Source organism: Spinacia oleracea, chromosome 4 (assembly GCF_020520425.1).
Source record: "Spinacia oleracea cultivar Varoflay chromosome 4, BTI_SOV_V1, whole genome shotgun sequence".
Taxonomy (NCBI): Eukaryota; Viridiplantae; Streptophyta; class Magnoliopsida; order Caryophyllales; family Amaranthaceae; genus Spinacia; species Spinacia oleracea.
In genome coordinates this window covers 16,803,527-16,826,891 of record NC_079490.1, presented here as the reverse complement: position 1 = coordinate 16,826,891, position 23,365 = coordinate 16,803,527, and the positions used below count along the sequence as shown (strand labels likewise).

The window sequence follows — 23,365 nt, the reverse complement described above, 5'->3', positions numbered from 1 at the left end:
ATTATGTATACACAAATATATTGATTGTTTTATATCATATAGTAAATATTTATATCGTATAGAAATAGTTACTCTTCTATATCATATAGTAAATAGAATTATGTGTTTTTATACTATACAAATTTGTCTTTTGAAAGATTAAAAATACGGAGTACAAAATAATTCGATTTTATGTAACTTTACATGTAACCGGGTGTACATTTTACCAATTGGTCAATATACATTTACGCCTCAAAGTAATAATCATAATCAATTGTGGTCGAGTATAAAACTTATTATTGTGAACCAATTAATGCACTTAGGAGTTAGGAGACCCATTTTTAAGCAATAATGTAAATTAGAAAACATGATCCAACTTACAGCCTATACAAGTAGGGAGAAAACCAAGCCTGGCCTAAGCAATAAGTACAAAGGTACGAATAAAACCTTATGTACTAATAAAGTAGTGATCGAGCTTAGGGCTGAGCAAAACTATCTGAAAACCCAAATATCCGATAATCCGATTCGTATCTGATCCGATTTTTTGGATATCCGATATGAAAATTGAATTCGGATCAGATATCCGATCCGAAAATTCAAATATCAAATACCTATTTGGATATTGATTTTTATTATTTCGGATATCCGATATCCGAAAAATATCCGAAATAAAAATAAAATCTAATGCAATTTATTTTTAATTTTTACAATGTGAACAATTGATGAAGTATATGCTCCGTAACACTTAAAAGTAAGCAACACTAGGAGCTTGTTTAACACTAGGGCACAATTAGCTCTTGTACTTATTTTTTATACAAAGTAAGAATTTATGTATTCTTGAATTACAGATCTCCATTTCATAATAAGGAACTTTATTTCTTTGTTTTGGATAGTGAACGGTGAGATTACAAGTAAAAGTGAGAAATTGATGGAAAACAAAGTTACATTTTTTAAAAAAACATTAAGAAATTGGATATTGGATATCCGGGATACCCGATCCGAAAATTTTTGGGTATCGGATATTGGATATCCGAAACTTTTTGGATCAGATACAAATATCAAATTTCACAATTTTCGGATTCGGATATCCGATCCGAAATCAGATTTCGGATCGGATATCCGATCCGTGCTCACCCCTAGCTGAGGTTGCTTCCTTCTCAAAAGCACGACGCGGCACCGAAAATCTTGAAATCTTACTCCGCCTACATACGCATCATTACCCACTAATATGTAGGAAATAACACTGTAAAATTCGAAAAACGGTTAAAGAAATGTGTGCCGAATATTTGATATGTACATGAAAAAATTACGACGTATTAAATAACACTGTCTTAGAAGAAAAAATTGCTCCGCCAATGATGCAATCAGAATAAGCGTTGTCCCCCAAGACTTTACACAGCAATTCGCCTTAATATGCACTCAAATAAGATAAAGTTAAGAACTCATAATATGCTCAGAACAATAGGTTTAGGAAAATTGAAAGAGAGAAAGAGGAAAACTATTTTTGGTGTGTCTCCAAATGAACCCCAAACTCTGATTGTTCTAACGGATGCAAAGAAAGATTAAATAACGTAATTAAAGAACGTAGATATTTAACGTGATTCACTAACAATGTGTTAGCTACGTCCACAGGCGGAGGGGAGGAAATTTTTATTGATCTTTGAGGATTACAGATTATAGAATACGGCTAGGTTATGACCTAAAGAGTTTATATAGTACTCACTAGACATATGCGAGATCTCCGTGCTGGGGCGTTGCAGTAAGGGGCTTGACCGATAAGGCATTATCTAACACTGATTTTAGCAAAGCATTTGTAACCGAAATCATAAATCAATGACTCAATCTAAACGTTGTAACCGAAAATCAGAAATCAATCCCTCTCAAATTTCACATATTTCATAGTGATCACACCACTCTCTATTAGAGTTCATATAGATTCATGTCTCACATGAATATGTCTCTTTTTACCATTATAAGCACTGTTTTTATCAACACAAATTATTGTTTGTGAATCACAATGTAGAGATACAGGTGGAGCAGGACGTCCACACGATGGAATATCAGCCAATAAGTTTCTCAACCACTCCGCCTCTTGCCCGGCCAAGTCCAAAGAAATAAACTCTGACTCCATAGTTGACCTGACAATACAAGTCTGTTTTGAATTAAGACTTCCAAGAGATAGATGCTCCACATAAAGTGAAAACATATCCACTAGTGGAACTTACCTCATCATTATCAGATACCCAGTTTGCATCACAATAACCTTCTAAAACAACAGGAAATCCAACATAATGCAAACCCCAATCCATAATACCCCAAAGGTACTTTAACAAACGCCTAAGAGCATTCCAATGATCTCTACTAGGGTTATGGGTATACCGACTAAGCCTACTAATTGCATAGGCTATGTCAGGCCTAGTGTAATTCATAAGAAACACCAATTATTTTAGCGTATTCAGATTGAGACACACTATTTCCTTTGCTCTTTTTCAAGTGTATTCTAGATTCATAAGGAGTTTTAACTGGCGCAACATCAAAACTGTTAAATTTCTTTAACACTTTCTCTACATAGTGAGGTTGAGACAAAGAGAAACCATTATTAGTTTCGGTGACTTTAACACCCAAAATCACATCAGTCTCACCTAAGTCTTTCATTTCAAATTGAGAGGATAGAAACATTTTAGTTTCATTGATAGCATCAACATGTGTACCAAAAATCAACATATCATCTAGATATAAGCAGACAATAACACATTCATATCCAAACATTTTTGAATACACAGAATCCTTAGCACAGTTCACAATAAATCCAAAACTCAAAATAGTTTTAATAAACTTTTCGTACCATTGATTTGGAGCTTGTTTCAAGACATACAAAGACTTCTTTAACTTATACACTTTATGTTCCTATCCTGGAACTACAAAACCAGGAGGTTAAACCATATTTCCTCTCCAATTCAAGAAAGCAGTTTTTACATCCATTTGATGCACAATTAACTAAAACTTGAAGCTAAAGCAAGTAAAGCACAAATAGTGGCGATCTTAGTTACATGTGAGTAAGTACAAAAGAAATCAACACCAAATTTTTGAGTGAAACCTTTAATGACAAGTCTTGCTTTGTACCTGTCAACTGCACCATCAGTTTTCCTTTTCCTTTTAAAAATCCATTTACAACCAATGGGTTTGCTACCTTTAGACAATTCAACCAATTCCCATGTATGATTATCCATAATAGACTCTATTTTACTGTTAACCGCCTCTTTCAAAAAACTAGCATCAATTGAACTTATGGCCTCATCAAAAGTTTTAGGCTCATCATCAAACAAGTGAAGAAATACAACTAACTCATCTATTTCATCCACATCATTGAGTTCAGATAAAAACACAGTCAAAAAATCAGGACCATAGCTAGTTTCAGTTCGACGCCTCTTACTTTTTCTAAGTTCTACAATATCATTTTGAACAACATGAAAAAAGAAAGGCATAGAAGAGGAAGAGGGAACAGAAGTAGAGACATCATGTGAAGCATCATGGAAATTATCATGTGGAACAACTTTATTCTTTAAAGGGAAAATGTGCTCAAAGAATTCAACATCTTTAGATTCACACATGGATCTATCATTCAAGCACACGAACCTATAAGCTGCACAATTTTCATCATTACTAACAAACACATCATCAAAGGTCTTTGACCAATGTTTTCCCGTTTAAAAGAAGGCAACCCAACTTTAGCTAAACACCCCCACACTTTAGATATTTCAGGTTTGGTCCATGTCCTTTCCACAACTCATAATGTAATAGCCTTGTTTTAAGGTATTTTTAATTAAAGGTTAATTATATTAGCCTTGTTTTAAGGTATTTTTAATTAAAGGTTAATTATATTTTTAATAGCTTATTTACATTGATAAAAATAATTAATAATTGTTTATGATTTGACATTGATGGTTAGTAAGTGTTAATTTTAGAAAAATTGGTCTTTGATAAGCAAGTGAATTGACCAAATGATCAAAATCATTCGCGTTCACCTCTCATCTCTTTGCTTTTGCGTTGTCAATCCATTAAGAAAAGGCATTGACTTTTGTTTATCTAATCTGCTGACTAATCAAGAGTATATTAATTGATATTTTTGTTTTGCAAAAATTCTACCCATTTTCAATGATTAAAAGAACCATTCAAAAGTTGTTAGTTTCTTCATCTTCTTCGCGTAATATTTTGGTTGGTTCTCCATGGAAAACACCACCAACAACCACCGTCAATTGTTTCATTTTTCCCACCTAATTTTCTGGAAATAAGTGGTTGATTCTAACCCAAATCATCCTTCACCAATATATGAAAGGTACAGTACCAAAACCCATCTCCTCTTATTATTTTGTCTTTTCTATGGCTCAGTTTTCAGCAGTGGCGGACCTTGAACGGTTTTATGAGGGGGGCCGGTAGAGAAAATTAAGCATTATACTATGTAATTATACAATTATACACAAATTTTAGGGGGGCCGTAACTAAAAATACACTACAAAATTTTTCGGCCGGGGGGCCAGGCCCACCCCAGCCATCACAAAGATCCGCCACTGGTTTTCAGACACATTTTCTGTTTCCTCCATTGTCTCCAATTTCCAGTTGGTTTTAGCCTATGGTTTCTTGATGAAAATCATTTATCTCAAAAATTTACTCAGTTTAGGCTCAAGAATAATTCAATTTGGATTAGTGTCCTAGGAGATACGTTCTCTGCATGTCAAGTGATGTTGTCGTCTTATTTCCACCGTGATAGTGATTGCTACTACTTTGCCTTCTTCATTTTCTTGTTTTCTAAAAATCCCAAAAGTAACTTAATGTCTATTGTTGCACGTGATTTGAAGACCAACGTTTTAAGTAGTATTTTACAAAAGTTGAACTTTAAATGAGAATCACATTTTACAAAAAAGGTGTTTGACTAATTTAGAGCTAATATATGGGTCATATTTCTTTCATCAAGTGGCTAATGAGTGATCAATATATTTGTTATGGGTATGTTTTAGAGCATGGAGAATTATTGTTTGAATTGGAGCTTATGGATGTCGATTACTGGAGTTTGAGTAAGATAGTTAAGGGAAAGTAATCGAGGTAAATTTTATGTTCAACAAAATATATTTGTGCTCGTGTCTTTGAAAATTATTCTTTATTTTATATGATCATATATCAAATTGGCCATGAATATCATGAATTGTATTTATATTGGATTATTATTTAATTTGATTGATTGAAAGTGTGATAGTCATTTGTGAAATTGTTCGGAAATATATTTGTATATTGAAAAAATATTGAAATGATCACTACAAGAAATGGTACTATGAACGACGAGAAATCCCGTCGCAAAAGGCCAATAATCGTTGATTAACGACGGGATTTCCTGTCGCGAACCCGTCATAAAAGGGGGCCGTCGTTAATAGAAAATCCCGTCGTTAACCCGTCGCAAAAGACATTTTGCGACGGTTATTCCCGTCATTGTTTGGTTGTTAGGACCGACGCAAAAGGCTTTTGCGACGGGATTTTTGACCCGTCGTAATTAGGTTGTCGTTAAAGATACAAATTTTTGTAGTGGATATTATAAATTAAACATATGCTTCATATTTGTTTTGTTGACATTGAATTATGAACAGATATGGAAAAGTGGGCTAGTTACAGGCGGAGGGAAGATACTAAGATTAAAAGCTATGACCAGAATGGTCGAATATCGGAATATGTGTGATAAGTTGTGTTTTATGATAAGTTATGTTTGTGTTCAAAGCTTGTTCTTGCCACTGATTTGTAAAGCGAATGATCAATGTCATCTATACGTTTTTTAAATATAACAAAAGCTTATTTCCGTACAATTGTTAAGTTATGTTTCGAAAATCCTTTTGAACAAATGATTTTAAAATAAAACGTTTAACGGGCTGAAGTGAAGGTTACGAGTTTTTCACTCATTTTGGATATTTTGTTTGTATTGTATGTCTTTTATTTGTTAAGCAAGTTTGTGGAGGCTTGAGCTGGATTAAGAAAAGTAAAGTATGTGCATATAAAGGATTAGTAAAATGTACTATGATTTAAGGTTATATTCATTTTTGAGATTAGTATTGTGAATGGATATATCTTTGACTGAGGATTAAGGTTGTTTATTTATTCAAAGATTATTTATTTGAGTTATTTAAGGTTATTTTGTGGGCCCATAACACAGGTCCATGATCGAGTTTAAGATTAAAGGTTAATTTTTCTGCCGTGTGTTAAAGGTTAATTGTTATCATTAAGGGTTAAGTGTTTTTTATTAGCAGCTCGAACGGGCTGTTACGCATAAGGGGTTTTGTTTAACTTCTTATGGGTTCTTTGTTCAACACATAATTAGCAGAAAGTACGGCCTCCCCCCACATATTATCGAGTAAGCCAAAACTAATCAACATTGCATTCATCATTTTCTTAAGGGTTCTATTTTCCCTTTTAGCAATGTTGTTTTGTTGGGGAGTATAGGGAGTGTGAGGGGGTCGAAAAAGCACGAGGCTAATGCGTGACCTCGTCCTTCGTGGGTGTGACGCTTCTTTTTGTCAAATCAAGTGTAATTGGATTTCCTGTGAGTTTACACCCAATTGACTAGTAATATAGGAGTCGCCATTCAGTTTTTAACGACAATGAGAAAAACTGACAAAACCCGGTTATCGTGACATAAAGGGAGTGCAATTATGTTTGACCACGACGGCCGTAGGTTCCCTTGTGATCCCTGGTGGTGGGGATCGCTCAACGTACACCCGCAGGGTAGAGATTGAGGGTTCGGGGGACTGTAACTACCGAGAGGAGTACTCGCTCTTCGATAACTCCAGAGGCAGGATATCCTTAATTACTAGCTCAGCATAAATAATTGAAGGGACATGTATTAACTATTAAACTAATCTTAGTTGATTTTATCAATATGCAACATATAGTACTAGATCGAACGCGATTATCTGATTTAGATTGCTTTAAGGGACCTAGCATGATAATCCAATTTCCCAAAAATATCATATTTATTAAGCGTGATTGAACAATCAGATTTTAGTTAGTTTAACAGTTCATAAAAGGGCGAGGAAAGCAATTAAACCATGGAAAAGGGACACATTACGACGCACCCTTGAGAGCTGCGTCACGGTTCTCAGAAAACTAACCACTTTGACTTTGCTAGTTCTCCTTTTATTTAACGAATCTCAAGTTATGGGACAGGATACGTTCTGTTCGATTTATGGATCGATTGCGACAGAACGCGTGATCAGTTTTGCAGCGTGAGGCTTAGGCTTAGGGGTTTAGAGTCAATACTCAGAATAATAATTGTGTGTTGTGTCCTTTTCACGTCGACCTTAAGGCCCTATTTATAGAAAAGAGTTTGTGGAAAGATAGAATTGTAGAACTCTAATCCACGAGGAATTAGGAAAAAACACGTACCAGGTATTTTCAGCGCCCAGGCCTGGGCGCCGAAGATTTCGGCGCCCAGAGCCAGGCGTTGAAAATAGGATCTGGGCTGTTTTTCTTAGTCAGATTCGGATTCCATGAATCCGGAGTATTTGAGATTTAATTGAGTCTTTTAGTGCGTATTAACCTTGTGACGGGATGCGTCTGGGCCCGTTACGAACTCTAGGCTCGTTAGGATTTTAATTAATACGTAACTCTTATTTTCGAATCATATTATGAATAGGATTCTCTCATAATTTCTATCTCATTTAGGATTTATGTTGGAGTGCAACACCTAATTCTGACAGGTTTCTATCTTTTATGACTTGCCACTTTTAACAACTACCCATTACGGCAGTTACTATTTTTAGCAGGTTTCCATAAATAGCAGGTTTCAGGTGAAATGAAAAGGGGAATTAAGATTCGTTATTTTATAGGAGATGCGTTGTCAAGTGGAGATTTACGCTTTCATCATCGAACCTTCCCTTTCGGGAATGGGGACAAAAGTAGGTGTCTACAGTTAGCCCCCACTTTGTCTGAGTCTTGGAGTAAGACGATGGTCAAAGTATTAGACGGAGTGCGTCGCACAAGCCATGGTGACCTGTTTTGGCGAGGGTCTCACGAGCCCCCGAGTGATAACATTTTACTTAAGGGTCATCACTTGAAGTGTCGACATATCCCTCACGTGTCATTGGGATTTGTCAACGGATAGTATAGAAACTTCCTCACTTTGTCATTGGAAGGATCTAAAGGTGCGCAGAAACTCCCTCACTTTGTCATTGGGAGTAGCTACAGATGTTTTCGAAATCAAAGCTATAAAGTGTAATTGGGCCTGGCCAAGCCCAATCACGAGGTAAAAATGTTTTTAAAGATTCTCATTTTCAGGGTTAGCTAAACGAGAAAACCCCCTTGTTTTTATGGGACGTAAAACGAAGGAAAATCCAGCACATCGCTCTTTTTTGGAAAAAACGGAAAACCAATCTTTGGAAAAAGGGAAGGCTACTCACATCGTTCTTTTTTGGAAAAACGGAAACCAGAAAAAAGTAATCGCTGCAGCGACTAAGGACCTGCGCGGTTAGTGACGCAGACCCCGCCGGCTAAAGATGGCGAGCCTGTCCGCTAAGGGTGGACACCCCGTCCGATAGAAGTGGACGAATCTATTTTTGAAATTTTGAAAATAAGGACCTACGCGGCTTGTGACGTAGACCCCGCCGGCTAAAGATGGCGAACCTGTCCGCTAAGGATGGACACCCCGTCCGATAGAAGTGGACGAATCTATTTTGTAATTTGTTTTGTGTTTATTTTTTGAAAATGAGGACCTACGTGGTTTGCGCCGTAGACCCCGCCGGCTGAAGATGGCGAGCCTGTTTCATTTTGAATTTTGAAAATTTCATTTTTGGAAAATTGAGGACCTGCGCGGCTAGTGACGCAGACCCCGCCCGCTGAGGGTGGGCGAATCCATTTTGAATTTCTTGTTTTTTTTTCATTTTGCCTATGTAGAAGGGCTATTTGTGATTACAACCCGTTGGTGGGTCGCAATATTTCCCGATCAGGTGTGTCCTATAAGTGGGTCCACACTGTGTATATTTTTTTTTGTTAACGATATTGCAAAATACTGTTTTTGGGAAAGAAATGTCCAGATAACGGATGTTTTACACAAATAGGGATTGCGCGTGCCCGACAACGAATATTCGCTGTCTGGGAAACACTTTCAGCGCCCAGCTCTGGGCGCGAGAATTTCTAACGCCCAGAGCTGGGCGTTGAAAATGCGAAGGGGAGACTGGTCTTTAAATACGCGGACCGTCTCCTTCCTTTCCCATTTCCGCCATTTTCGCTCAAACTCCTCACTTTATTCTACTGATTCTTACTCGTTTTCTTCACTTTTCTTCATGAATTCCACTCCAAATCACTTCCTAATCTTCCCAATGTAAGTAATTTTCAGTAATCTTGAGCTTTTCTTTTCAATTTCAGTATTTTTGTCAAGTATTTTTGTGCATGAAATTGATTTGGGGGTTTTTGATTTTGTGCCCCCTTTCGTTCAATTAGATAGTTGGAAATGTTCTATATGGCATGTTAATCAGTTTGTGCATGTTGATTTTCGCAAGTATGTTTGGTTTTTGTTGATTTTGGGCATGTTTATACTAGCCCCCAAGTATACCTACGATTCTAGTATTTTCTTGCAATGTAGGTGTTCTTGGTATATTGCTTGCGTTCCTCATAATTCATGAATGACAAATTATGTAAGAATTTTGATTTTGTTGGAGTTAATAATAATTTTTCTATTTAGGGAATTTTTGCTCAATATGAACTTAGTACCATGTTTTTAGGGAACAAAAATTGTATGACTCCATTTTATGAGCGGAATGCACTTTTCTAGTGATTGGTGTGAGTGCCAATTTTGTTAAAGGTATAACCTTGTTGTATCGTTGATCAGCATGTCTGACGAGTTGTCACCTCCTTCTGGTGGCCACGAGGAGCGTGGCATGACGCGTCAGTCTACTGGCGCGGGACCCCTATGGGTGGGTCCTAAGTTCTACGACGGTCAAGACCTGCACTACGACCTAGAGCACCACGTGACTACCCGCCTTCACGCGAGGAGGGACACTACGGTTCGCGGCTACGGTGCAGCGACGAGCGAGACTATTTTTGGTTTTCTAAGCTCGGACGCCCAGGCTTTGGTGAGGGCGAGCTCACTTTTTCCGGTGGTCGAGACCTTCTGGGAGCTACTGCGGCTTAACATCTCCCTGTCCTTTCTGCGGTCGCTCATGAGGTGGTGGTGGGATACCACCAACACATTCCATTTTCCTTGGGGTGAGATGACGATCACTCCTGAGGACTACACGGATTTGACGGGCTTGACCTTTACAGGGAACCCCGTTCGCCTGGGGTCGGATGGCCCACCGCCGACCGTTGCTGAGGGTACCAGGCTCCTGGGCTCGTGGATGGGCATGAGATTGCCTTTGTACCAGCCCCGTGGGATACCTTTTGCTGACCTGATGTGGGCCCTGGAGCATGGGGTGGAGGAGTCGTCTTCGAGACAGGCCCGGCTGTTCTACCTCCATTTTATTACTTCCACTTTTCTATCGGGTCCGACTGACACCTTTGACCCGAGGTGGATAGGCATGGTGGAGGACGTGTCTACGCTGGGTGACTATCGCTGGGGCGATTTGGGCTACGCGACGCTCGTCGGCCAGATGAGTTTGGCAGTGCGCGACTCGGACCCGTGTAGACGTCACTTTGTCATTACATTGGCGGGAGTGCCGCGTTTGATCGATGTATGTGCCTAGCCTTTCTTTTGTTTTCTCGCCTTTACCGGGCCCCTCTTTTTTTGACGTATTAGTGTCTTTTCCTTTTATAGCTGTGGGCTTTTGAGCACTTGCCTTGGCTGGCTCCCCGAAAGGGGCAGAGGCCTCTGGAGTACCCTGCCGGTCGTCGTTGGGGTTGGAAGAAGAAGCTGACTGCGCGTCCACCGCCCGATACCGTGTGGGACCTCATTCGGGACGGGAACCCTGAGCATGTACAGAATCTTATCCTCTATCTCGTATTTCGTCATTTTTCTTTTATTTTCTATGTGCGAGATCTGACCGTGTTCGTACGAAACAGGTGGTTTGGACCCCATGGCTCTCCTTTAGGGGTACTTATGCTTCGGTCAGGGATAGTTATGCCCTGAGCCAGATGCAGGTCTTGTTCGTTGGCCGCCGCGACCCTGTCTGGTACCTGGGAGAGCGGGTACGTATGCAGACGATCGGGTTTTTTTCGGTGCCTAAGCCTCCACCTGCGACCATGTTGTCTACTCGTTCGATAGACGAGTCGTGGAGGGTCTACTCGAGGACTGGTGTGCCGGCGACGGAGTTGGTGATAGCGGGAGCTAGCTAATATCAGTTTATCCAGGATTCCCTTCGTCTCCCGGAGCCTGGCGTTGTGAGTTGCTCTCTCTTTTTATATTGATTTCTTTTTGTTCGGGTTTTCATGCTCGTGCTTATGTATTTATGTTTACTGTGTTTTGTGCAGGAGTATCCTGAGCGGGATATTTTTCGGGATAGCATTTTTCCGTTCATGTGGGGTCCGCACACGCCGTTATGGTATTCTTCCATTAGTCTTTGGGCTTGGTTTTGGTGGACACAAAGTAACTTGATTTTATTCGGCGTGTATTTGTACAGTTCCCCTAGAATTATGCTATATTGTGAAGCGAGGAGGCGTAGGGCCTTTTGTTCTCATGGGGAGGTGTTTGGGGGGAATTCCCCACTTGTTTTGTAACGAAGGATGTCCGTATACCATGGTTCTTCTTCGGTGTTTTCAGGTTCGGAGTCTATGGCACAGCAGTAAGCCGACTCTTTCCTTCGCTCGACCCGAAGGGTCATTCCGTCCCATTCATTCGGGATGTTGAGCATTGAAGCTAGCTTTGCTAGTGCATCCGCGAATTGGTTGTCGTCTCTTGGTAAGTACGTATACTCGATTTTTTCAAATTGCTCGACTATTTGGTCTAAGTGAGCTTGATATTTTGAGAGACTAGTGCTTCAGACCTTCCATCTTTTGGATATATGGTTGATTATTAGGGAAGAATCCCCGAAGACTTGTAGATGTTTGACTCCGAGGCTAACTGCGGCCTCTAGCCCAACTATGCAGGCTTCATATTCGGCGGCGTTGTTTGTGGACTCGAAGTCAAGTTTGACGGAAATTGGTATATGGGCCCCTTCGGGACTGACTAGGAGAACTCCGACGCCGCATCCCTTCTGATTGGACGCGCCATCGAAGTATAGTGTCCAATAGTCGTCTCGTATCATCAGAAGTTCCTCGTCAGGGAGGAGGTAAGCTTCTGTTGTTTCCTCATTCGTGGTATGCTCAGCCAGGAACTCGACTACCGCTCTTCCTTTGATTGTTTTTTCTGGCATGAATTTTAGGTCGAATTCTGAGAGCATGACTAGCCACCTGGACAGGCGACCATTTAGGGCGGGCTTTTCGAACATATATTTTAAGGGGTCTAGTTGTGACACTATAAGAACAGTGTGGGCCAATAGGTAATGTCTGAGTTTTTTGGATGCCCAGACAAGGGCGAGGCAGATTTTCTCAAGTTCTGTGTATCTCGTCTCGTACTGTATGAACTTCTTGCTCAAGTAGTAAATGGCTCGCTCGGGTCCATGTACACACTGTGAGAGCATAGCTCCCGCTGCAATATCCGTGACGGTTAGGTATAGGCGTAGAGGGGTTCCGGGCAAAGGCGGGGAAAGGACGGGTGGTTTGCTTAGATATTCTTTGATTTTATCGAAGGCAATTTGACATTGTTCATCCCATTCGGCTTTTTCTTCTTTTCTTAATTTTTTGAATATTGGCTCGCAAGTCAGAGTAAGTTTGGAAATGAACCTACTAATGTATTGCAGCTTTCCTAGGAAGCCCCTTATCTGTTTTTCAGTTTTCGGTGGGGGCATTTCGGTAATGGCTTTGATCTTGGATGGGTCAATCTCGATTCCTCGCGTACTAACAACATATCCTAGCAACTTTCCAGAGGTTACCCCGAACACACATTTTTGTGGATTTAGTCTCATGTTATATTTCAAGATTCGGGTGAAGAACTTTCTAAGTGCCGGGAGGTGACCGTGCCGGTCTTTAGATTTGACGATCATGTCGTCTACATAGACCTCGATTTCTTTGTGTATCATGTCATGGAGTAACGTGGTGGCTGTTCTTTGATAGGTGGCCCCCGCGTTTTTCAAACCAAAAGGCATTACAGTGTAACAATATGTACCCCAAGGGGTGATGAAGGTTGTTTTTTCCATGTCTTCTTCTGCCATAAGTATTTGGTTATATCCAGCGTACCCGTCCATAAAGGAGAGAAGTGCGTGTTCCGCGGTGTTGTCTACTAGTATGTCAATGTGAGGTAGAGGGAAGTCATCTTTGGGACTGGCTTTGTTGAGGTCTCGAAAGTCTACGCACATTCGCACTCGTCCATCTTTTTTAGCTACGGGGACAATATTGGCCACCCATTCTGGGTAGTTGGAGACTTTTATGAAGTCGGCGTCTAGTTGTTTAGTGACTTCTTCTTTTATTTTCAAGGCTATCTCTGGTTTGAGCCGCCGTAGCTTTTGTTTTACTGGCGTCATTTTGGGATCTAGCGGAATTTTATGCTCAGCGATTTCTCGATCTATTCCTGGCATGTCTTTGTAGGACCAAGCAAAGACACCCTCGAATTCCCGCAAAGTGGAGATTAGATCGGCCTTTTCAGTGGGAGTTAAGGTGAGGCCAATTTTAATGATTTTAGGATTTTCTTCTGTTTCAATATTTACCGATTTTGTGTCCTCAATTATAGGAGTTTTGAGTTCTTGTTCATTTACAGCTTTTATTAGCTCGGTATATTCCTCTTTTGGCTCTTTTTCGTGCTCATTAGTGGCGAGACATTCTGCATTATTACTCGGATTTTTAAGCGGCATATACTCAAAAGTTTTGTTTATCTTATTAAAGTCATGAAGCATTACATCAAAAAGATCTCCCGGAGTAGATATTTCCGGGTCTAAACTATTTTTGGGAAGGGTTACAATTTTGCTAGGTTCGGACTCGGAGTCAGACTCGGATTCGGACTCTAATTCTTCATACATCGGACCCTCTCCCGCAGATATCTTGAACTTCATCCCACGAGCATTATTCCATTTGAAAGTCTTGCGCCACCCTCGTTGGATTTGGTAATCTTTTGAGGGTGATGGAGCGATCAATTTAGTAGGATCGAACAATTCATCTTGAAGAGCTAATGCCATAATTTCTGTTTCATTCTTCACTCTTTTCTTTTCTAACCCAAACAACAGCCCGAAAGCATGTGAGTTGGGGAGCGTTTTTGCATAGCACGATTCTTTGAGGCGAGTGGCCTTTGAGAACGTAAAGGGTCGTGTTCCAGAGCATGCATCTCTTGGGTTTGTGCGACCTCTAGGTATAGATGTTCGGGATGGCTATCACGGGTAGGTATTCAGGGGCCCTGCATTATTGTTGTGGAGTAGGAGACACGTTAGTTTGTTTCGTGAGTCGGTTTTTAGACATTTTATGACTACCCTTAAGTCGGACTAGTATATTTGGACTGCTATGTGTGCACTTTGAACTCTTTATATTTTCGAAAATCTTTGCCCGTGTGACATTCATAGTTACTAGCATGTTCGGTTTTGGTGTCGAACATTGTCGTCGTAGGAGGCCTATCAACGACACAAAGAGTTATTTATTTATTTTTTATTTTATTTTTTTTAAGTCGCTTCTAGACTCGAGTGCTTTTTCTAACGTCCTCGTAGCAATTTTTTTTTTTTTTTTTTACGAACGATTTTTTCGTGCTACGTATTTTCCTTTCGCGCGGACACCGAGGCTGCTGCGCCTGACTAGAAGGCCAAGCAGCAACTTCAGCGCCCAGCGAAGGGCGTGAGAAATTCTGGCGCCCAGCCAGGGGCGTTGAAAATGCGTCCCTGGCTGATTCTCGTTTTCTGTTTGCGTCTACTTTTGTTTATGCGACTTCGATTTTGCGTGCTTGCCTAATAACGTCCTTTACGCGTCGTGCAGCGTTGGTGGGATTCGTTACAGGCCGTCCCGAGCGTCGCTTATTTTTGTGGCGATCGTTCGGGTTTGCGGAACACGTATTTCGGTATAACTCTTTGGCAAATTGGTTTATGAATGTTTGGGCAATTTTTAAGGTCGTTGGTTTTTCTAGGATAGTTTGTCACACACAATCATATATTTCGCTACACATAACTAACATTCCATCATGAGGCAATAATAATATGTCATGTAGTTTATGATAGGCTTCTATGGGTAGTTATTTGCGCCTGGCTTGGTACCGCTTCTATCTCAGATCCAACACATGCCCCGGTCGAGGTAGTGTCTTCAACAGACGAATTTCGTCCCAGAAGGCCAACCCGCAAGTGCAAGCCAAGGGGGCATGCAGGCGAGAGGGACCTACTGAGCGAGCGATTGGGTTTGGGACGGGTGTACTACTAGCGAAAGTGCCGAGTGGACAACATTCGAAGCGTATGCACCCCCCGGTTGGCGATGGGTATCCTTAGTCCCAACTCCCGAGATGAAACACCAAGGGAGCCAAGATTCGTTATGCGGTTCTGCCCGTTCACATTAATATGCTGATTTTCAGGTCGTCCCAACTTGATGGGGAAATAAACGCGGGGTAGGATCGTTTCACCCTTCGGCTATTTTGATTACCTACAAGCACGAGTATTTCCTTCACTATCCCCAGCGGAGTCGCCACTGTGAGGGGGTCGAAAAAGCACGAGGCTAATGCGTGACCTCGTCCCTCGTGGGTGTGACGCTTCTTTTTGTCAAATCAAGTGTAATTGGATTTCCTGTGAGTTTACACCCAATTGACTTGTAATATAGGAGTCGCCATTCAGTTTTTAACGACAATGAGAAAAACTGATAAAACCCGGTTATCGTGACATAAAGGGAGTGCAATTATGTTTGACCACGACGGCCGTAGGTTCCCTTGTGATCCCTGGTGGTGGGGATCGCTCAACGTACACCCGCAGGGTAGAGATTGAGGGTTCGGGGGACTGTAACTACCGAGAGGAGTACTCGCTCTTCGATAACTCCAGAGGCAGGATATCCTTACTAGCTCAGCATAAATAATTGAAGGGACATGTGTTAACTATTAAACTAATCTGGGTTGATTTTATCAATATGCAATATATAGTACTAGATCGAACGCGATTATCTGATTTAGATTGCTTTAAGAGACCTAGCATGATAATCCAATTTCCCAAAAATATCATATTTATTAAGCGTGATCGAACAATCAGATTTTAGTTAGTTTAACAATTCATAAAAGGGCGAGGAAAGCAATTAAACCATGGAAAAGGGACACATTACGACGCACCCTTGATAGGTGCATCACGGTTCTCAGAAAACTAACCACTTTGACTTTTCTAGTTCTCCTTTTATTTAACGAATCTCAAGTTATGGGACAGGATACGTTCTGTTCGATTTATGGATCGATTGCGACAGAACGCGTGATCAGTTTTGCAGCGTGAGGCTTAGGCTTAGGGGTTTAGAGTCAATACTCAGAATAATAATTGTGTGTTGTGTCCTTTTCACGTCGAACTTAAGGCCCTATTTATAGAAAAGAGTTCGTGGAAAGATAGAATTGTAGAACTCTAATCCACGAGGAATTAGGAAAAAACACGTACCAGGTATTTTCAGCGCCCAGGCCTGGGCGCCGAAGATTTCGGCGCCCAGAGCCAGGCGTTGAAAATAGGATCTGGGCTGTTTTTCTTAGTCAGATTCGGATTCCTAGAATCCGGAGTATTTGAGATTTAATTGAGTCTTTTAGTGCGTATTAACCTTGTGACGGGATGCGTCTGGGCCCGTTACGAACTCTAGGCTCGTTAGGATTTTAATTAATACGTAACTCTTATTTTCGAATCATATTAGGGATAGGATTCTCTCATAATTTCTATCTCATTTAGGATTTATGTTGGAGTGCAACACCTAATTCTAACAGGTTTCTATCTTTTATGACTTGCCACTTTTAACAACTACCCATTACGGCAGTTACTATTTTTAGCAGGTTTCCATAAATAGCAGGTTTTGGGTGAAATGAAAAGGGGAATTGAGATTCGTTATTTTATAGGAGATGCGTTGTCAAGTGGAGATTTACGCTTTCATCATCGAACCTTTCCTTTCGGGAATGGGGACAAAAGTAGGTGTCTACAGGGAGCACTCAATTCATGAATAATTTTATTTTGCTCACAAAGTTCGTTTAAAAATTATGTACCATACTCACCACCTCTATCATACCTAATAATAAGTCACCTTAACATTTCATCCATCCCTTTCCAATTTTAGTTCAACCGTTTAGAACAATTTAATTAGGGACATCAATACCCAGTATTCAAAAAAGAAAACCAACTCCAATTTAAGGACACGTAAGCAACGTCATTTTGAAGACACATGGCGGACACATAATCATCACCACTTAGAAGACACGTGGCCAAGAATACATAATCAATTCTTCATTTAATACATAATAAGTCACCTTAACATTTCATCCTTCCCTTTTAAATTTTAGTTTAACCGTTTAGAACAATTTAATTAGAGACATTGATTAATACATTGGCGGTTATGGTGAATCAAGAATGAGAAACTATTTCAAATGGTTATAATTCTCGGGTTAACGAATTTGACGATTTATTAAACCTACATGTTTATATTCTTTTATAGACCGACATTCCTCCTCGACTTATTTTGCTGAATTTCTTCATTCTGAAGAATTTTACTATTTTCCTATAGGTGGCTGAAAGTTCAAATTATGTTATGAACTTCTAATTCATACCCACCGCATTGTTTTATGGAAAAATATTTCTTCTAATGAGACTGGTATTAGTTAATGTTATCAATATATTCATTTTTTTAGCCCGTTTATATCAACGGTGCATCTTTTTTGCAGCCCGTTGCCTGACTTGCCTCAATCGTCATCATATTTCAAGTTCTTTTACAAACTACTTAAAAAACAGACAAATGGATGCATTTTTGTTTTGAAATCTGTATGACATCTACTACTACCACACCCTAACTCTATAAGCATAATTTTGAGTTTTAAAAAAATGGTTTAGTCTTTGATTTCCAGAATTTTTACGTATCACGTTTGGTTAGCTTGATCAACGACTCTTAATTCTTAGGTCATTTTCCTTTTTGGTAGTTTTCTTTATGCAAAGAATAGGGTGCGAAACTTCATGTATACTTGGCAGCTGAAACATAGTTTTTAATCCAACAAACAACAATGGTGAATTTCTTATCATATTGAAGATTTGTGGATTTCTTTAGTTTAACCAAAGAATACATATGCTTGACTTAGTTACTCCGTACTAGCATATTTATCTTATTCTCATTTTTTTTAAATCCCTTGGATAAAAGATATACTTCTAAACTAAGAATGTATTTGTGGTCTTGTGGAATCTCATAATATATTCCATAAAAGCAATGCTTCTTGGAAATTTTAAATTTGTATATGTACTATCAAAATTATTAGTAAAGTTTTTATTGAAGTATTATACATTTATACCTTTATCATTTTGGTATTTTAATTTACTATTTTTTTAATTGAGTTTCCTAAAATATAGCCCGTGCGTAGAATGGGCCAAAAACTAGTTGAATTGTAAAAAGTTGCCTCATAAATCACACTCCCTCCGTATTTAAATAGGAGTCCCATATAATCTGGCACGGATATTAATGAAGAATACTTGAATGAAATAAATATTTTAATCAAGTAAAATATATGGAGACCATTAAATTTTGGAGGGGTGGGGGTGGGGAGTTTCTGAAATTAATTGTTTAATGTGATGGTGGACTATGGACCGTGGTGCACATAGAGCTACGTGCACCAAAAGAACATGTGTGCATAAGTAAAAGAACACGACACTACGGAAAAAGAACATGCGATATAATATTTCACTTTTTTATTATAAAAATAATTTATTATTTTACTATTTATTAAAACCTAAATAAAAAAATACTCATGTTCTTTTCTCGTAATCAGATGTTCTATCAATTAGATACTGTGTTCTTTTGGTGCACGTAGCTCTATGTGCACCATGGTCCACTTTCTAAATTGCGGTGGGTAATAGGATAAATTAGATATACTCCGTATTATTTAATTAGAGGGTGATGTAGAAAAATACGGCGATGAGTGTGACGCCTAATAATACAGGGAGGGCAATAGTTACACAAAACAAAACAAAAATCTTTAAATTACCAACTTCCTTCAAACTACCCGCCAATTTCAGGGTTTACAACTTCAAATCTTTAACATTTGGTCGAAAAAGGTAATATTTCATGTGAAAATGTATAATTGATACACAATTATTTCTTAATTTTAAAGTTTTAGCTCTCTTTTACACATTTGATGCACTCAAAAAAGCTCAAAATCGAATGGTTTTGTTCTCATTATCTCCACCAACTTCGAGCCTGTGCGAAACTCCAATCTCTCTCCTCAGGCCAAAAACTCCATACCCAGATCACCAAACTTGGCCTACAACATTATGGCCCCCTCCCCAATTCCCTCCTTGAAATGTATGGAAAATGTGGTACTATTGATTATGCCCTCAAAGTGTTTGATGAAATGCCTCGAAGAGATTTTGTCTCCTGGGCTTCAATTCTCACAGCTTATAATCATGCTGGCTTTCCTCGAAAAATGCTCTATATGTTCCTCAAAATGTGGGAGCTTGATAAGTTACAGCCTGACCATTTTGTGATTGCTAGTCTTGTTCGGGCTTGTGCTAGTTTGGGTGATGTTAGGCTTGGTAAACAAGTGCATGCTCATTTTGTTGTGTCACCCTTTTATGAGGACGATGTTGTTAAGTCAGCTCTTGTTGATATGTACTCGAAATGTGGGTTTCCTGAATATGCTAGAATGGTTTTCGACTTGATTAAGGTGAAAAATACGATTTCTTGGACAGCTTTGATTTCAGGGTATGCTCGTATTGGGCGGAAAGCTGAAGCAGTGGAGCTATTCAGGAGGATGCCTAATAAAAATTTGTTGTCTTGGAGTGCTTTGATATCTGGGTTGGTGCATAGTGGTCATGGGAATGGTGCGTGTAGTATTTTTAGGAAAATGAGAAGAGAAGTAGATCATGGTGCAGGTGCTGACCCATATATTCTTTCAAGTGTTGTTGCAGCATGTGCTAATATGGCAGCACTTCAGTTAGGGAAGCAATTACATTGTTTGGTTATATTGCTCGGGTTTGAACGTAATTTATTTATCTCCAATTCACTCATTGATATGTATGCCAAATGCAGTGACCTTTTAGCAGCAAAAAGCATTTTTTCATGCATATCCAAGCGAGATGTCGTGTCTTGGACTTCCATCATTGTTGGGATGGCTCAACACGGCCAAGCTAAGGAAGCATTGTTGCTATATGATGAAATGGTCATGAATGGTGTAAAACCTAATGAAGTGACATTTCTTGGGTTGATTTATGCATGTAGCCATGTAGGTTTAGTCAGCAAAGGTCGGCATTTTTTTAATTTGATGGTTCAAGATTATAGAATGAAGCCCTCTTTGCATCATTACACATGTCTATTGGATGTTTTTAGCCGTTCTGGTGACCTTGACGAGGCTGAAAAACTCCTAAAGACAATGCCATATGATCCAGATGAAGCTGCTTGGGCTGCTTTGTTAAGTGCTTGCAGGAAACACAAAAATACAGAGGTTTCCATAAGGGTTGCTGATCATTTACTGTGTTTAGGGCCTGAAGACCCTTCGTCTTATATTTTGCTTTCTAATACATATGCTGCTGCTTCTATGTGGGAAAACGTGTCTAAAGTTCGCAAATTGATGTCTAGAATGGATTTGAAGCGAGAGCCTGGTTATAGCTGTATTGAACTTGCAAAGGAGAGTCAAGTGTTCTATGCAGGGGAAACATCTCATCCTATGCAGGAAAAACTTGTTTGTTTGCTTGAGGAGTTGGATTTGGAGATGAGAAAGAGAGGTTATGTTCCAGATACTAGTTATGTGTTACATGAACTTGAACAGCATGAGAAAGAAAGACATCTGTTGTGGCATAGTGAAAGGTGGGCTGTAGCATATGGTTTGCTTAAATCTGCTCCTGGTACCACCATACGCATAGTGAAAAATTTACGAACTTGTGGGGATTGTCACACGGTTTTAAAATTCATAAGTTGTATCGTACAGAGGGAGATCATTGTTCGAGATATCAACAGGTTTCATCATTTTAAGGATGGTAACTGCTCTTGTGGTGATTTTTGGTAGTCACTTACAAGTTACAAGCATATAGAATCTGACTGCAGGAAGTGGTCTACCTCTTCATTGCTTAGAAACTCCATTTGGGAGTCTTTTAAAGGTTTTTGACACCCGTTTCTGAAACCTTTTTATTTGTGATACTCTAAACACATCATTATGCTGTCCTCTGAAGTCTAAGCTATCACCTGATGATCCGAAATTGGGTTATTTCAACTTTCCTGTGGTCTCTAATTCAAGAACACCGATTATCAATTTTCATGAAGGTCTGCCAACAATAAAGCATTTTCTGGCGACAAAAGTTATGCTCCTTTACCATCCCTTAAAAGGCCTTCTCTGCATGATCTCCTTTGTCCTAACTCCTAAGTCAGAAAATATTAGCAACATTGTTTTGTAACAATATGATCATACTGTGTGTTTCTTTAGAAAAACATATGATCAATACTGTCTGCTTGTAACATAAAATAAAATGCATATGTTGAAGGAATTATGTCCTTAGACATTTCCGGCAATTACTAAATATAAACAGGAATTAATTATGAAGATAATAAGTTAATTATTTTAGTAATCATATTTGCTTGCTAGAGAATAAATGTGATTAGCAGGACAATATTGATTGGACCTACAACTAAAATATATTAATCCTATAAGGTCACACATATAAGCATTAATTGGAATGGGCCCAAAAGGCCCGATGGCAACCGGTCTGTTAAGGGAAGAATGTTGGGCTTTGGTTTTGTGTTAACCTAAAACTCTCACATTATAATAGTTATAATGTCAGGGATTTAGAAATCACGTTCATTCAATATCTGAAAAAAAAGAAAAACACAAAAACCCTAATTCTAATTTTCTAAACGCCGTACATCCCAAACAAAGCAAGAGACAGATTGTGATCGTTCTCTTCCGTACTAGCATACGTGGGATTCAATTCGTGCTTGTGGACTGAGTAGAGGAGCAACAAGTGGGGCTCTAAGATCTTCGAAGCTTGCATACGAACGGGAGAACACGCTTCAAAGGTGATTATTCTTTCGACTTAATCTGATCTATACTATTGTTATGCATGAGATCCTGTGATAGATGTTAGGAAATTGTTTCCTGAAATTCCGCTTTATGCATCTATATGTTCCAACAGTGGTATCAGTTTTAGCCTCTTGCATAATATTTTATGATCATGATTGTATGCAACATTATTATTTTGATTCAATTAAGGGAAGATTTATTTATGGCTTGAATTTGCACAATTAATATATGATATTAATTGATTGGAATCATTAAATCGTGATTTAATTAATTTTTGCTCAAAATAAATTTATAAAATTCCGAAATTTTTATCACAGGGTCGAAATTAACAGTTAATATCACATAAAAATTTTCGGATTTTTTAAAATTAAATTCGTCAGATTTTAAATTATTTAATGGTTAATAAGATTAATCATGGAAATAATTTGTTAACAATTAAAGATTTGATTTTTAATTTGTTAAATAAATCTACTGATTATCCCCTAATTTTTATACAATAGCCGAAATTTTTTGGTAATTTTTTAACTAACTTTCGGAATTTTTGTATATTAATTATTGAATTTGGTTAATTTTTATGTTTAATTCGATTATTCATAAAATTTAAGGATAACAATTAAAATTTTTGATTTTATTTGTTAAGAAAATTCAATAGATCTTCCTGGTAATTTAATTCGAATTTTTCGGATTATAATTGTTATTTTCTTGAATTATTTGAATAAAATGAGATAATTATGCCTTAAATTTTGAATTCTTGTTAGATTTAATTTTAATAAAGAGTTTAAATTGAAATCTAACTTCTAACAACCCTAAAATTCAGTTTAAGGATTGTTAATTTATTCAAATTTTTTGCCATTATTTTCGGATAATTAAACCCTAATTAAATTGTTAATCTTTAACAAAAGTTGAATAAAGATTAATTTAATTTAGGTAATTGTTACCCAAATTAAAATAACAACCTCCATGGCTGGGTGGCCACCACCCGCGACGGTGGAGCCACGGTGGAGGATAATTAGGGCGGCGTTCCGGCGGAAAAAGGGAATTAAAAATTGGAAATAAGATCTCCTAATTTTTTGGAAAAGTTAGAAATTTTCTCAAATTAAAGATTGTTTTCCAAAAGGTTTTGGGAAATAGTCTGGGTTGAAGGTTTTGGAAATTTGGTGTTTTGGTTCGATTCTCATTTATTAATTGAAATTGATAAGAAGAGTTGGAAAT

The 23,365-nt window shown here is 38.6% G+C and overlaps 1 protein-coding gene across 1 annotated transcript; it reads left to right on the top strand.

Moving 5' to 3' along the window:
* Nucleotides 1-19,028: 19,028 nt before the first annotated feature.
* On the top strand, nt 19,029-21,659 carry LOC110777102 (pentatricopeptide repeat-containing protein At4g14050, mitochondrial). Its single transcript, XM_021981715.2, has one exon. The coding sequence runs from the start codon at nt 19,280-19,282 to the stop codon at nt 21,143-21,145; it is 1,866 nt and encodes a 621-aa protein (XP_021837407.2). The 5' UTR covers nt 19,029-19,279; the 3' UTR covers nt 21,146-21,659.
* The last annotated feature ends 1,706 nt before the right edge of the window (nt 21,660-23,365 follow it).